Source organism: Lolium perenne, chromosome 7, assembly GCF_019359855.2.
Source record: "Lolium perenne isolate Kyuss_39 chromosome 7, Kyuss_2.0, whole genome shotgun sequence".
Classification (NCBI taxonomy): domain Eukaryota; kingdom Viridiplantae; phylum Streptophyta; class Magnoliopsida; order Poales; family Poaceae; genus Lolium; species Lolium perenne.
Genome location: NC_067250.2, coordinates 139,540,799 through 139,553,944, shown reverse-complemented (window position 1 = coordinate 139,553,944; position 13,146 = coordinate 139,540,799). Strand labels below are relative to the sequence as shown.

General features: G+C 49.1%; 1 protein-coding gene across 1 annotated transcript; it reads right to left on the bottom strand.

The window, feature by feature from the left end:
- Positions 1–3,251: 3,251 nt before the first annotated feature.
- Positions 3,252–5,522, bottom strand: LOC127318599 (probable inactive receptor kinase At1g48480). The gene is made up of 2 exons (XM_051349082.2): positions 4,007–5,522; positions 3,252–3,889 (listed from the first exon to the last, which is right to left on the bottom strand). Exons 1-2 carry the CDS (start codon positions 5,319–5,321, stop codon positions 3,261–3,263), a joined length of 1,944 nt encoding a protein of 647 aa, XP_051205042.1. The 5' UTR covers positions 5,322–5,522; the 3' UTR covers positions 3,252–3,260.
- Positions 5,523–13,146: the final 7,624 nt, after the last annotated feature.

Sequence of the window (13,146 nt, the reverse complement as noted above, 5' to 3'; positions counted from 1 at the left end):
CCACCTGCTTGATGCAAATTCTCATTAATATGAATGTCAGCAGCAGTCTCCACATCAGTAGGGTTGTCAACTTGTGAGAGAGGGTCTTCTTGAGTGCCTCCATTGTCAGGTTGAGAACCATCAGCAGACAACACAACAGCAGTCCTTTCCTGTCTTGATGGAGCAGCTAAGGCCATAACACCTGTCCCAGGAATAATGTACCTCTCAGAAGTTGCAGCACCCTCAGAGTCAGTGGTATCATAATCTACTTGTTCTTCAAAGATATCTTCCTCATTAACATCTTCCAGGATGGACCCCAATTCCTCCCTATATTTCTTCTGGAACATGAAAGATTTGTCACTGCCAGACTTGGTTAGAGTATGCAGAAATTTTGCATAAGAAGGGGAAGCAGATGCACTCGATGAGGCTTGACCAGGAGATAAAACAGATGGAGCAAACGCATCAACTACCGATTTATGAACATCAGACAAAGCTTCAGTAGCATTTTTCCCACAAGGAAATGGGAGGGAACTAGATGTTCCATCATCCATATTTTTCTCTGAGACATCCAGGGAGTCCATCTCAAATAATATCCTCTTGCCATTATCCCTGCCAGAAGCCGCATATACTGCAGCAGCAGTCTGTCTATTTGAACCAGTGTTCCTGTCAGAATTGTTATTGATCATTGGTGGGGCAGACCGAGAACCTGCATCAGAATCATTCCTCCCAGTCCTCTGACGTTTTGGGGTACCATCATCACCCATTCCTCCTTGATTAGTGTCAGCAACCAGAATTCTAGTCCCAGGATTAGGAACTGGTTCACACAATTCCCTGGTGTATTGAAATTCATAGAAACCACCTTTGATCTCACCTATGCGAGTATTTGGAACCAAGGACAAATCCTGGCTTCCAATCTTGACTCTCACATAGGAAAAGTTCCTCAGGAAATTTTTATCAAGAGCCAGAGGCTTTCCCACCAGGCTAGCAGCATAGAACACTGTGGATCTGTTCCTGAAATTCATGGGAATACCTTTGATTCTGAACCAAGCTTCCTCCATTATAGAGATTGGTTGGATGTCACCAGCCCATTTTTCTAGAGAGATAATGGCACCAGGGACAGTTTTCATGAAGAGTTTACCAAAATGAGCTAATTCATCAATAGCTTTTGCAGAAGGGAATCTAGTCCTAAACTCAGTAGGAGATACTTCCTTAGCAAAAAACCTCCAGTTAATCTTCATAGATTCTGCCCAGACATTAAATTCATGCTCAATATTTCTGCAATTAACCTCCCCTTTCTCAACTGTGATATGAGCATAGTTCAACTGTTCAACAGGTTGAGCCTCTATTTCAGGAACTGGAATCGAATAAAAACCAGAACCAAATTCTTCACTGCCAAAGAAAGGAGCCTTGTATTCCCAGGGCTCTCTAGTCTGGCACACCTCTATATGATGTTCACCACAGCAATTGATACAAGAACCCTTAAACTGTTTAAACCTATTATCAGCCGCTTTCGAACCAGTGATAAGCACAGTGGATGCAGGTGGAGGTACAGAGGACCCCACCGGTTCATGCAAAGCAGGAGCTACTGGAGAGATGTGCAAACTAGATTCAGACTGTTGCTGACTCTGAACAATCTCAGCCCTATCAGACCCTGCAGCTGCTACTGGAATTGGAATGGAAGAAGAGGTATTCTGACTTACATCGATAGATCTGTTCAGATCCTCCAGGTGTGAAGAAGCTCCAGGATGCATCTCGGATCTGTGCGCCCAGCGGTCCCGCGTGCGAGCCTCCTCTTCCTGTCGGCGTTTGTCCGCCAGCGCCTGCTCACGAGCCACCCGCTCGGAGATGCGAGAGGCCTCTCGACGGCGTTCCTCATCAAGGCGCCGACGCTCTTCATTACGGCGACGCTCCTCCTCCCGAAGCCTCTCCTGATCTGCGAGCCTTCTGTCTTCTTCACGACGACGCTCTTCATCGAAACGCCGATCTGCTTCACGGCGCCTTTCATCTTCCCAGCGGCGCTGTTCATCCCGTCGATCAGCCTCCGATCCAGGTCGAGGACGATTGGCGAAGTAGTTTCTTGGCGGGGATCTCCTCGGAGAGTAGCGCCTCGGGGCCCCAAAGCGACGATCCATCGGCGGCGGAGACTGAAGCACTTGCACAAACGATCTTCGGTCGCCGGAGGTGACGCCAGCCCAGATCTGTGGTGGATTTGGAGGTGGAGATTGTGGTCGCGTGGTGAATCGCGTTGGAACGAACACAACTGCCCCCGTCTGGTGAGATCTAGGGTTGAACCTGGGCGGCGTGACGATGGATAAGGGTGCTGTCTGTACAGTGTTGGGCTGTGGCCCAGAAACGGGTTGAGCACAGGCCGCCATTGATTGGGCCAAACCAAGCTGTCCACCAAGCCGGACCACATCGCAAACGCGCGCTGAGGGCGGCTCGCGATGAAAATCCCGACACGCGGAAGCAGAGATCCTCGTCTCCGGCCCAATTTTGATCCACAGGCCATTGATCTTACAACTTGCTCCGCCATTAATCGATTTCAGAGCAACCTCCGAGCCAATCTGCCTCAAATTGATATCGAGAATCGAAACCCTAGCATCCGTGATGCGGAGAAATCCAGGTGCACGCACAATCTTCCCATCAGTAACCGAGATTATGGCAGCTTTGCGTACCTGTACCGATGGCGTGGTGAGGGGAGAGGCGGCGGCGGCGGTGGGAACGGCGGCGGCGGTGGGGAAGTCGGCGGCGGAGGTGGGGTCGCCCGTGTCGCCGCTGGGAGAGCTCATACTTCGCCCTCAGCCTGGCTCCTACGAGGCTATCTGGTCGCCACGTGTCAGCTTTAGAATGAAGTTGGACTAATTTGCTCTCTCAGTACAAGTTTGTGTACCATGGATCCCCACTTTACAAGTTATGGGACTAATTTGCACGTAAGGCGCAAGTTGTGGTACCTTGGGTGTATATGACTCTTTTAAGAAATTTAAATGGACAGTTGCTAATAATATGTTCCAAGTGTCATCCACTTAATATCTAATGAGACTAAATGAATTAATGATGAGACTACACAACTTTATTGCATTCAGCGAGAGATAAAGAATTTGGACGCTCAGGAAGAAGAGAAAAATGTAAACAACCAAACATTCACAGCGCATAATTACAATGCCACTGCAGAATCCGCCACAACAAGAAGAAATGACAACACGAAATTACAAACGGAATGTCTCCTTTGAGAGGGAAGTTGAATCAAAAGGAATGAAGCGATCAAGGACGTACACTGCCGGTCAGGCCGACACGCTCCGGCTTCCGTCCGTGCTGCTGAAGTCGGCCCTCCGGCAGGCGTCCTCGACGATGCGCTCGATCCTCGCCTCCACGCCGGCCATGCTCGGGCGCCGGTCGGGGTGCTGCTCCGTGCACTCCATGCCCAGCTGCAGCAGCCGCATCATCTCGTCCTCCACGCGCGGCTCGTTGCCGATCACGGAGTCGAACACCTCCGACGTCCACTCCTCCTGCACCACCGACCGCACCCACCGCGCCAGGTCCACGCCGCCGGCGCCGCCGTCGTCCGGGAGCGCGTACGTCGGCGCGCGACCGGTGAGAAGCTCCAGCACCACCACGCCGAAGCTGAACACGTCGGCCTTCTGCGACACGGCGCGCGCGTCGGTCACCTCCGGGGCGCGGTACCCCGTGCCCCGCCTCGGCAGCGCCGCCGCGCCCACGAGCTGCGCCAGGCCGTAGTCGGCCACGTAGGCGCTGTCCCGCGTCCCGTTAACCACCAGGTTGGACGACTTGATGCTGCCGTGCGACGACTTGGCACCGCCGCTGTGGATGAACGCCACGCCACGCGCCGCCGCCAGCGCTATGCGCGCGCGCGCCGTGAAGTCGAGGCGCGCACGGCCCTCCGCGCCGTTGCCTATACGATCGATGCAATAAGCCCGTTATCTAAACATGCCGCCGATGGAGAACATGATGACTCGGCACTCTAGCTGTAGCTACAAGATCGAGTGGAAGGAGAAGCGCATGCACTCACCGTGGAGGAGGGAGGAGAGGCTGCCGGCGCCGACGAAGTCGTAGACGAGGAGCTTCTCCTCCTTGCTGTAGAAGTAGGCGCGGAGGCTCGGGAGGTTTTCGTGGCGGAGAGCGCTGAGGGCGACGACCCTGTCCCGGAACTCGCGCTCGGGGAGGTGCACGTCGCGGAGGCGTTTGATGGCGAGGACGGGGTCGCCGCCGTCGAGCGTGGCGCGGTACGTGGTCCCGTGGACGCCTTTGCCGAGCACCTCGGCGGACGCCCGCAGCATCGTCTCCAGGTCGTAGGGCCTCTCTGGCGCGCTGCCCAGGAACACCAGCTTCTTGCCCTCGCCGGTAAGCGCCGCCGCCGTCGGCGTCGGCGACGGCGTCGGGGAGTGCGAACGCTTCACCGCGTCCGTGTTCGTCATGGCCACGGTCACCGTTATAGGCTCCGTGCCCTCGTGCACGTTGGCCGCGGCCTCCGTGGCTCCCCCGGCCGCTTCCCGGCGCCTCCGGCGGAAGCAGATGAGGAACCACACCGACAGCATGATCAGGAGAAGGACCACCGCGGCGATGATGATGCCGATGATCGCGCCAGTGGATAGCCCGTCTCTCTTGTCGTCCCCAGACGGGTTGGCGCACGCGGCGAGAGGCCCGTCGCAGAGCGCCGTTCCGAGGAAGGCGGTCGCGGGCGCCCCGTCGAGTGACGCGGGCACGGGGCCGTCGAGCTTGCCGTTGTAAGACACGTTGAACTGCGTGAGCTTCGGGAGGTTAAGGCCGCTTGGGAGCTCGCCCGTGAAGTCGTTGCCCTCGAGGTTGAGCGTGGCGAGGTTGGTGAGCTTGTTGAAGTCCGGCGACACGCCGCCCGTGAGGCGGTTGCCGGAGAGGTCGGCCTTCTTGAGCAATGCCAGCGAGAAGAAGCTCTCCGGTATGCCCCCGTCGAAGCGGTTCCCCACGAGGTAGAGCCAGCGGAGCTGCGCGCAGCCGCCGATGTCCGCGGGGATGGCGCCGGAGATGGCGTTGAACCGGAGCGAGAGCGTCTGCAGGGCGGTGAGGTTGCCCACCGTGCCCACCGGGATCTGCCCGCTCAGGCTCTTGCCCACGAGCCGCAGCTCGACGACGCGCTCGTTGCCGACGGGGCCGGAGCAGTTGACGCCGAGCCAGCCCTGGCAGGGGGACACTGTCTGGTCCCACTTGAGATGGTTCCCCACCGCGCTGCGCAGGGCGAGGAGAGCGGCGCGGTCGCCGGCTATGTCCGAGGTCGCGCGGGGTGGAAGCGCGGCGAGCAACGCGACGGCGAGCTGCAGGAGGACGAGCGCCCGCAGCCCGGGCGCCATCCCGTGACGAGGTACAACTAACTCGTCGGAAGATCAAGCAGCAGCTAGCTAGAAGAGGAAGGGACAGGAGGCTTTGGCAGATATATGTAAAGCGGCGGCGGCGGACGATCCGGTGGAGGGAACGCGCGCGCACGGACGGCGACGGCGGCGAGGCTCTTGATCGAGGGGTGTGAACGTGAGTCGCGCGACTAAATAAGATTGGTAAATGTAACGGCGGAAAGCTCCATTCTCATAGTAGTAGTGATCCTGCAGCTGTAGGTGCTACTGGACAGCGGTTAATTGGGGCTTGCGGTGCGGCATCGGGATCAACGTCGGCGTGAGGGAAGAGGAGGAAGGTGAGGTGAAAGAACTGAAGCGCCAGGTTTGGATTTTGGACGGGAGCACGGTTGCAACAAATGCCGCCGGCCGGCGCCGCGGGAGAATGCACGCCCTCCTCCCTCTCCCCACCTCGGTCTCATCTTTAATTACCAGTAACCCGCTGTTTTAGGCCTTGTTTACTTCTAGGGTATTTATGGGGATGGGAGGGGATTATTTCGTATCCCAGAAAATCCCCACTAATCCGTTTACTTCTCCGGTTTTGAACGACATAATCCCGAGATATCCCCTCCCATCCCCTCCCATTCCCACATTTTTTGCCTAAATCAAAAACTCTCCATCATACTAGTGTATTTTTGGGGAAGGGTATTTGAGGGGATTGGGTGAACACCAAATCCCCTCCCATCCCCATACCTATTGGGAAGAAAAATACGAGAGAAGTAAACAAGGCCTTAATGAAGAGTTTATTATTGCTGTCACCAGTCGTTACTCGTTACTACTCCCTTTCTTTTCTTCCATGGCTTGTAGCTGTGGCGGAGGAAACGTTACTGTACGTTGCAATCTAGGGCATGTCGTGGCAACTTCTCCCTCGATGAGATACAACTTTCAGCTCAAGCGTGCGTGGAGCTTATTTGAAATTCCCAAAGGCGCGCCTCACAAATAGTGGCCGGGCAGATTGCTATGGCGTCTTATAATTTAGTCAACTAGTGATCAACCGATGATGGCACAAAAAAATTTAGTCAATGGTACAGCTTTCTTCTGAATGTGACATTTTTTCTGCGTGTATAGCATTTTAAAAAATGTTACATCGGTTTGCAACATTTCTTTGCAGTATATCCAATAATTTTACCTAACTCATCCAATATTATAGTAACACGGATGTAACATCTGTGCACTTTCTTTGTGTCATACTCCCTCCGTTTCTAAATATATGGTGTATAGTTTTTGGTACGGAAATTAAGAAACCCACATTGAGTGCAAGTTACGTGAGTTTTGGGCAAGATTACCCCTGAATTATTGCTTTGGGAAAATAGAGGAGTTTACATGAGAGCTAAGAAAATGGAATCGAATCCGTAACAAAAGTCCAACTGCGTGGTTCTATGCAATACACCTTATATTTTGGAGCTTTTTTCGAAAAAACTATACACCTTATATCAAGGAACGGAGGGAGTACGTCGGGATATAATTGTAACACTTTTTTTTGAAACACAGTACAAACGCAGGCGCTCACATACACGTGCATACACTCACCCCTACGAACGTACACACGCACACCCTACCCCTACGAGCACCTCCAAAAGACTGAGCTGGCGGATTGGATATTGAAATTGACAAAGTCACCACGGGCGCCTCGCTGTCGACGAGAACGTCGCCTCCCACTGAATATATATAAAAAATTGTAACACTTTGCTCATACTTATACAACAAAAATGATCACATATGTAACAAATCCTAGCTATATGTAGCATTTACAAAAATCCCCAAAACATAACCTTCCCCCACGACCATGGAGAGCTGGCATGGCCGATTCGAGTTCGCCCTTGACGAATCCATCACGTGAGAGTCTCGTCTCGACCAGATCGAACCAACCCCAACAAATCCACTCGAGATTTCATCTTCTCCTAGGTCGGGTGACATGTCGAGCGCTCGCCGTCCATGGTCGCCATGTCAAGCTCCCTAGCATTCAAAGGGATGCACGTGGGAGGCGTGTTGCCTAGCTTGCGAGCATATGAGCAGCGACGGCCAAGAGCAGAGGAGCGGAGGTGCGCGGATGAACATCGATGACAGCAGCCAGGGGGCAGAGCGGAGAACTGCGGAGGAGAAGCAACGTCGATGGACATGGTGTAGAGGAGCGATGGCGGCCAGGGCATATATGAGCAGCGGTGCGTTGCGCAGGGGAGAAACGAACACGTGACTTGAGCGGGAGGAGCAGCTACCAACGCGGGGAGTAGCGTCCGACACTGTTGACGAAGTGAACGTCTCAACCTGCTATAGCTACATGAGGTTGGGAGATAGACTTTTCCATTATTATTAGGGATGGAGTTAGATTAAAAAATTCAAATGAAGATGGTGATTTTCATTCAAATTTAGGTATATATTACAAATTTGAACAAAAATTGATTAAAACTAAAATTAAATCCTAATCTAGTTGAAGTAGTTGTCGAAGTCAAAGTCGTCGACAAGGTCGATGACCATGCCATCCTCCCCCATAGACCAGGACTCACCGAAGCCCTTCATCATCGCCGAAGGGATGTCGAGCAACTCGGAGTGCCATGTTCAGGCCAGGGAACTCTACCAGATCGTTTGGGTCGCCAAGCGCTGATGGAAACAACTCAGTGTGTACCAACTCGTTAGGACTCTAAGTGTAGAGTGTTGTAGCAAACGTCTTTTCCCCACAAGGATGACTTGAGGGTTTATATTTAACTCTCGGTGAATTGGCTTAGAAGCTTTATTCTTCCTCTTCTCTTCTAGCAACCTGCAAAATAAAATTCTTGCCTTGTGTCTTCAACTCCACCATCACCATGTGGTTGTCAAGCACAAGGTTTCATATTATTAATAGGAAATATGATGATAAAAGTAAAGTAAACAACCTAAGCAAACTAAATAAAAGCAAATAAAGGCTAATTGTATTTGGGTTTTGTGTGTGTATGTGGAGAAAGTATTTTTGGTATTTTCGGATTAAATAATAGTGATAAATATAAAGTGAGGTAATAGTGTTGAAAATGTGTTTCTAATGATTTAAAATGGACCGGGGTTTATGGGTTCACTTGTCTACTCTCTTTTTAAGTTATAGTGGACACTAACAATTCATCAATGACATAATATTGTTGGAACTTCAAAATGTGTTTGATAAGCATTCATATGGGTGTCACATCCCAACATAGAGATGACGCAACGCATTGATGACCCACAAGTATAGGGGATCGCAATAGTCTTCGAGGGAAGTAAAACCCAAATTTATTGATTCGACACAAGTGGAGCCAAAGAATATTTATAAGCTTTAACAAATGAGTTCTCAATTCACCTGCACCTGAAAATAGACCTGCTCGCAATAGTTTATCAGTAGTAATAGTTTTATAGCAGTGGTAGTAGTGAAGTAACAACGGTAATGAAAGGAAAACAGTAGTAGCGATGATTGCAGTAGACATCATGATTAAAATACTATAGGCACAGGGATGGATGAATGGGCTTTGCATGAATGAGAGAGTCCATATAATAGCAAGACATAGGCATTGCAAGTAATAATGATATAAACATCCTAGTATAAGATAACCATAGGCGTGTGTTCCTATTTAGTCGCGCGTGCTCGCAATGAGAAACTTGCACGACATTTTTTGTCCTACCAGCCCGTTGCAGCGGGGCCTCAATGGAAACTATTGGTAATTAAGGTACTCCTTTTAATAGAGTACCGGAGCAAAGCATTAACTCTCCATGAACACGAGTGATCCTCACATCACAACCATCCCCTCAGGTTATCTTAATTTCTGTTGGGGCCTCGGGTTCCGGACAACAATATGTGTATACAACTTGCAGACATGATAAAAACAATAATTATCATCATGAATCAATAACATGTTAAGATCTGAGATCATGGCACTCGGGCCCAAAGTGACAAGCATTACACATAGCAAGTTGCAATAAATGTCAAAAATACTAACAATAGATACTAGGCACTATGCCAATAACAATCTTATAATTATTACATGACCAATCTCATTCAATCGCTACCATCCCCTACATCCTACATCGGGGAATTACTCATACATGGATGGGGAATCATGGATGGTTGATGGAGAGGCGTCGGTGATGGCGATGGCGATGATCTCCTCCAATTTCCCGTCCCGGCAGGGTGCCAGAACGGAGTTTCTGGTCCCCAGATTGGGGTTTCTGGTGGAGGCGGAGCAGCGTAACTCTTTCTGGAAAAACGCCGACCCCCCCGGTATTTTCAGGCCAGGGGCTTCTTATAGTGCGAAGGAGAGGTCGAGGGGGTGGCCGAGGTGGCCAGACCACCCCTAGGCGTGGCCAAGGCCTGGCTCGCGCCTAGGGTAGGTGTGGGCCCCTCGTGGCCCCTCCATCTCATCTTCTGGCTCCGTGAGTCTTCAGGTGAAATATGAGTTTTGCGATATTTTGGAATTTTCCTGAAAGTTGGATTTCTGCACAAAAACGAGACACCAGAGCAATTCTGCTGAAAACAGCGTTAGTCCGCGTTAGTCACACACGATAGAGGGCGAACAACAGCAAAAGTGTTCGGAAAAATAGATACGTTTTGGACGTATCATGCATCTCTCTTATACTCCTCAAGAAAGGGAAAACTCCAAACAATCTTGAATTAAGAATCAACAGAGTAGAGCCTTAGGTAATTTCATATAATGTTTGAATATCAAATATGCTACCTTGAACAAACAAGATTATCACACTTTCACATGATAATAATAGAACATGTATTCACTTTGTTGTGGGTATACTTTATGGGTATATCAACGTTGTGGCCTAGATCCGGCAAGCCCGGGTGGCCCACAGATGGCGATGGTGGCATATGGCCCATCGGGTGGCCCAGTTGCTGTTGATAGAAGATGGATGAAGTCCAGCCCAGGAACAGGAGCCAGATCTTAACCGACCTATGCAGGTAGTCGGATCCGTGAAGGCCCATGAAGTATCCGGATTTAATACGACATATAAGAAAAGGTGGATCCTTGACGTGCATGACAATGTAATATCCCATAGTTAGGCATCTTGTATTCTGGCTAGGACTCTCCATGTAAACCATAGATCCGAGCGCCTTTATAAGCCGGATTCCGGGAGCCCTAGAGGCACAACCACAACTCATTGTTAAAACGCGAAAGCGCCCAGATAATTCCAGACAAGCAGCAGTAGGCCCTGTCATCGTGCAGGTGTTCCAAAGCTGGGTAAATCGTGTACCACCGTGATACGTCTCCAACGTATCTATAATTTCTGATGTTTCATGCTTGTTTTATGACAATACCTACATGTTTTGTTCACACTTTATAACGTTTTGATGCATTTTTCGGAACTAACCTATTGACGAGATGCCGAAGTGTCAGTTCCTGTTTTCTGCTGTTTTTGGTTTCAGAAATCCTAGTAAGGAAATATTCTCGGAATTGGATGAAATCAACGCCCAGAACCTTATTTTTCCCGGAAGCTTCCAGAGAGCCAGAGTGGGACCAGAGGGGAGCCCTGGGGGCCCCACACGTGGTGGCGGCGCGGCCAAGGGAGGGGGCGTGCCCCCCTGGTGTGTGGAGCCCCCGTGGCCCTTCCGACTCCGACTCTTCGCCTATATAAGCCTCCCTGACCTAAATCTTCGAGACGAATAAGCCACGGTACGAGAAACCATCCAGAGCCGCCGCCATCGCGAAGCCAAGATTCGGGGGACAGAAGTCTCTGTTCCGGCACGCCGCCGGGACGGGGAAGTGCCCCCGGAAGGCATCTCCATCGACACCACCGCCATCTTCATCACCGCTGCTGTCTCCTATGATGAGGAGGGAGTAGTTCTCCCTCGAGGCTAAGGGCTGTACCGGTAGCTATGTGGTTAATCTCTCTCTCCCATGTACTTCAATACAATGATCTCATGAGCTGCCTTACATGATTGAGATCCATATGATGAGCTTTGTAATCTAGATGTCGTTATGCTATTCAAGTGGATTTTACTTATGTGATCTCCGGAGACTCCTTGTCCCACGTGTGTAAAGGTGACAGTGTGTGCACCGTGTGGGTCTCTTAGGCTATATTTTACAGAATACTTGTTCACTGAGTTATGATTTGAGTTGGATGTCTCTATGAAATTGTGGTGTGTTAGTACCTCCTATGAATGCTCACAGTGACAACGTGGGGTGTTTATTAGTACTTGGGAATAAATCTTTAAGGTTTGCCGGCATGATGAATTAGAGTTCGTTATCTTGCCAGAGAGTAATTCAGAATAGCATAGTGAAGTGCTTATTTATATTCCTTTATGATTGCAATGTTGAGAGTGTCCACTAGTGAAAGTATGATCCATAGGCCTTGTTTCCACACATCGAATCTCCGTTTGTTTACTGTTCTGTTGCATGTTTACTCGCTGCCATATTTTATTCAGATTGCTATTACCACTCATATACATCCATATTACTTGTATTTCACTATCTCTTCGCCGAACTAGTGCACCTATACATCTGACAAGTGTATTAGGTGTGTTGGGGACACAAGAGACTTCTTGTATCGTGATTGCAGGGTTGCTTGAGAGGGATATCTTTGACCTCTTCCTCCCTGAGTTCGATAAACCTTGGGTGATTCACTTAAGGGAAAACTTGCTGCTGTTCTACAAACCTCTGCTCTTGGAGGCCCAACATTGTCTACAAGAAAAGAAGCGTGAGTAGACATCAAGCTATTTTCTGGCGCCGTTGCCGGGGAGGAAAGGTAAAAGGCACTCACACTCCGGTCCCAGGAAACTAAGCTATTTTCTGGCGCCGTTGCCGGGGAGGTAAGGTAAAAAGTATTCACATCCTCCGACTACTAAGCTATTTCCTAGCACTGTTGCCGGTGTGTGAGTGCTCGAAGCTATTTCCTTTAAATCTTGCAATTGCATCTTTTTGTTTCTTGTTTTTATTTTTCACTAGTTAGGCATAATGGAAAGTAACAGTGAGCTTTTAAAGCTATTTCCTGAGTTAAGACATGGATTGTTTGATGCGAATATTAAAAAACCTATGGAACCTTATTTGCATGCTAGTAGCAATGATATTAGTATGAACGCTTTGAACACCATTGTTGCTAATACTATGGAAAATTCTAAGCTTGGGGAAGCTGATTTTGATGAGCATGGTATTTTTAGTCCCCCAAGCATTGAGGAGAAAATTTACTTTGATGATACTTTGCCTCCTATTTATGATGATTATAATGATAGTGGTCTTTTGGTGCCGCCTACTATGGAGGATAAATTTTATTATGATTATACTATGCCTCCTACACTTGATGAGAATAATAATGATAGCTACTTTGTTGAATTTGCTCCCACTACAATTAATAAGAATGACTATGCTTATGTTGGGAGTAGTACTAATTTTATGCATGTAGCCCATGATAAGAATGCTTTATGTGATAGTTATATTGTTGAGTTTGCTCATGATGTTACTGAAAATCTTTATGAGAGAGGAAAATATGGTTGTAGAAATTTTCATGTTACTAAAACACCTCTCTATATGCTGAAATTTTTGAAGTTACACTTGTTTTGTCTTCCTATGCTATTCACTTTGTTCGTCATGAATTTGTTTATTTACAAGATTCCCTTTCATAGGAAGTGGGTTAGGCTTAAATTTGTTTTGAATTTGCTTCTTGATGCTCTCTTTTGCTTCAACTCTTATTTCTTGCGAGTGCATCATTAAAATCACTGAGCCCATCTTAATGGCTATAAAGAAAGCACTTCTTGGGAGATAACCCATGTTTTTATTTTACTACACCAATTTTGTTTTATATTTGAGTCTTGGAAGTTGTTACTACTGTAGCAACCTCTCCTTATCTT

What these genes read in the sequence shown, in the direction of transcription:
- LOC127318599 (XM_051349082.2), bottom strand. Translation starts at nt 5,321, where the DNA reads ATGGCGCCCGGGCTGCGGGCGCTCGTCCTCCTGCAGCTCGCCGTCGCG. An exon ending in CCTCTCCTCCCTCCTCCACG is followed by an intron (nt 3,890 to 4,006) that starts GTGAGTGCATGC and finishes TCGATCGTATAG; the next exon opens with GCAACGGCGCGGAGGGCCGT.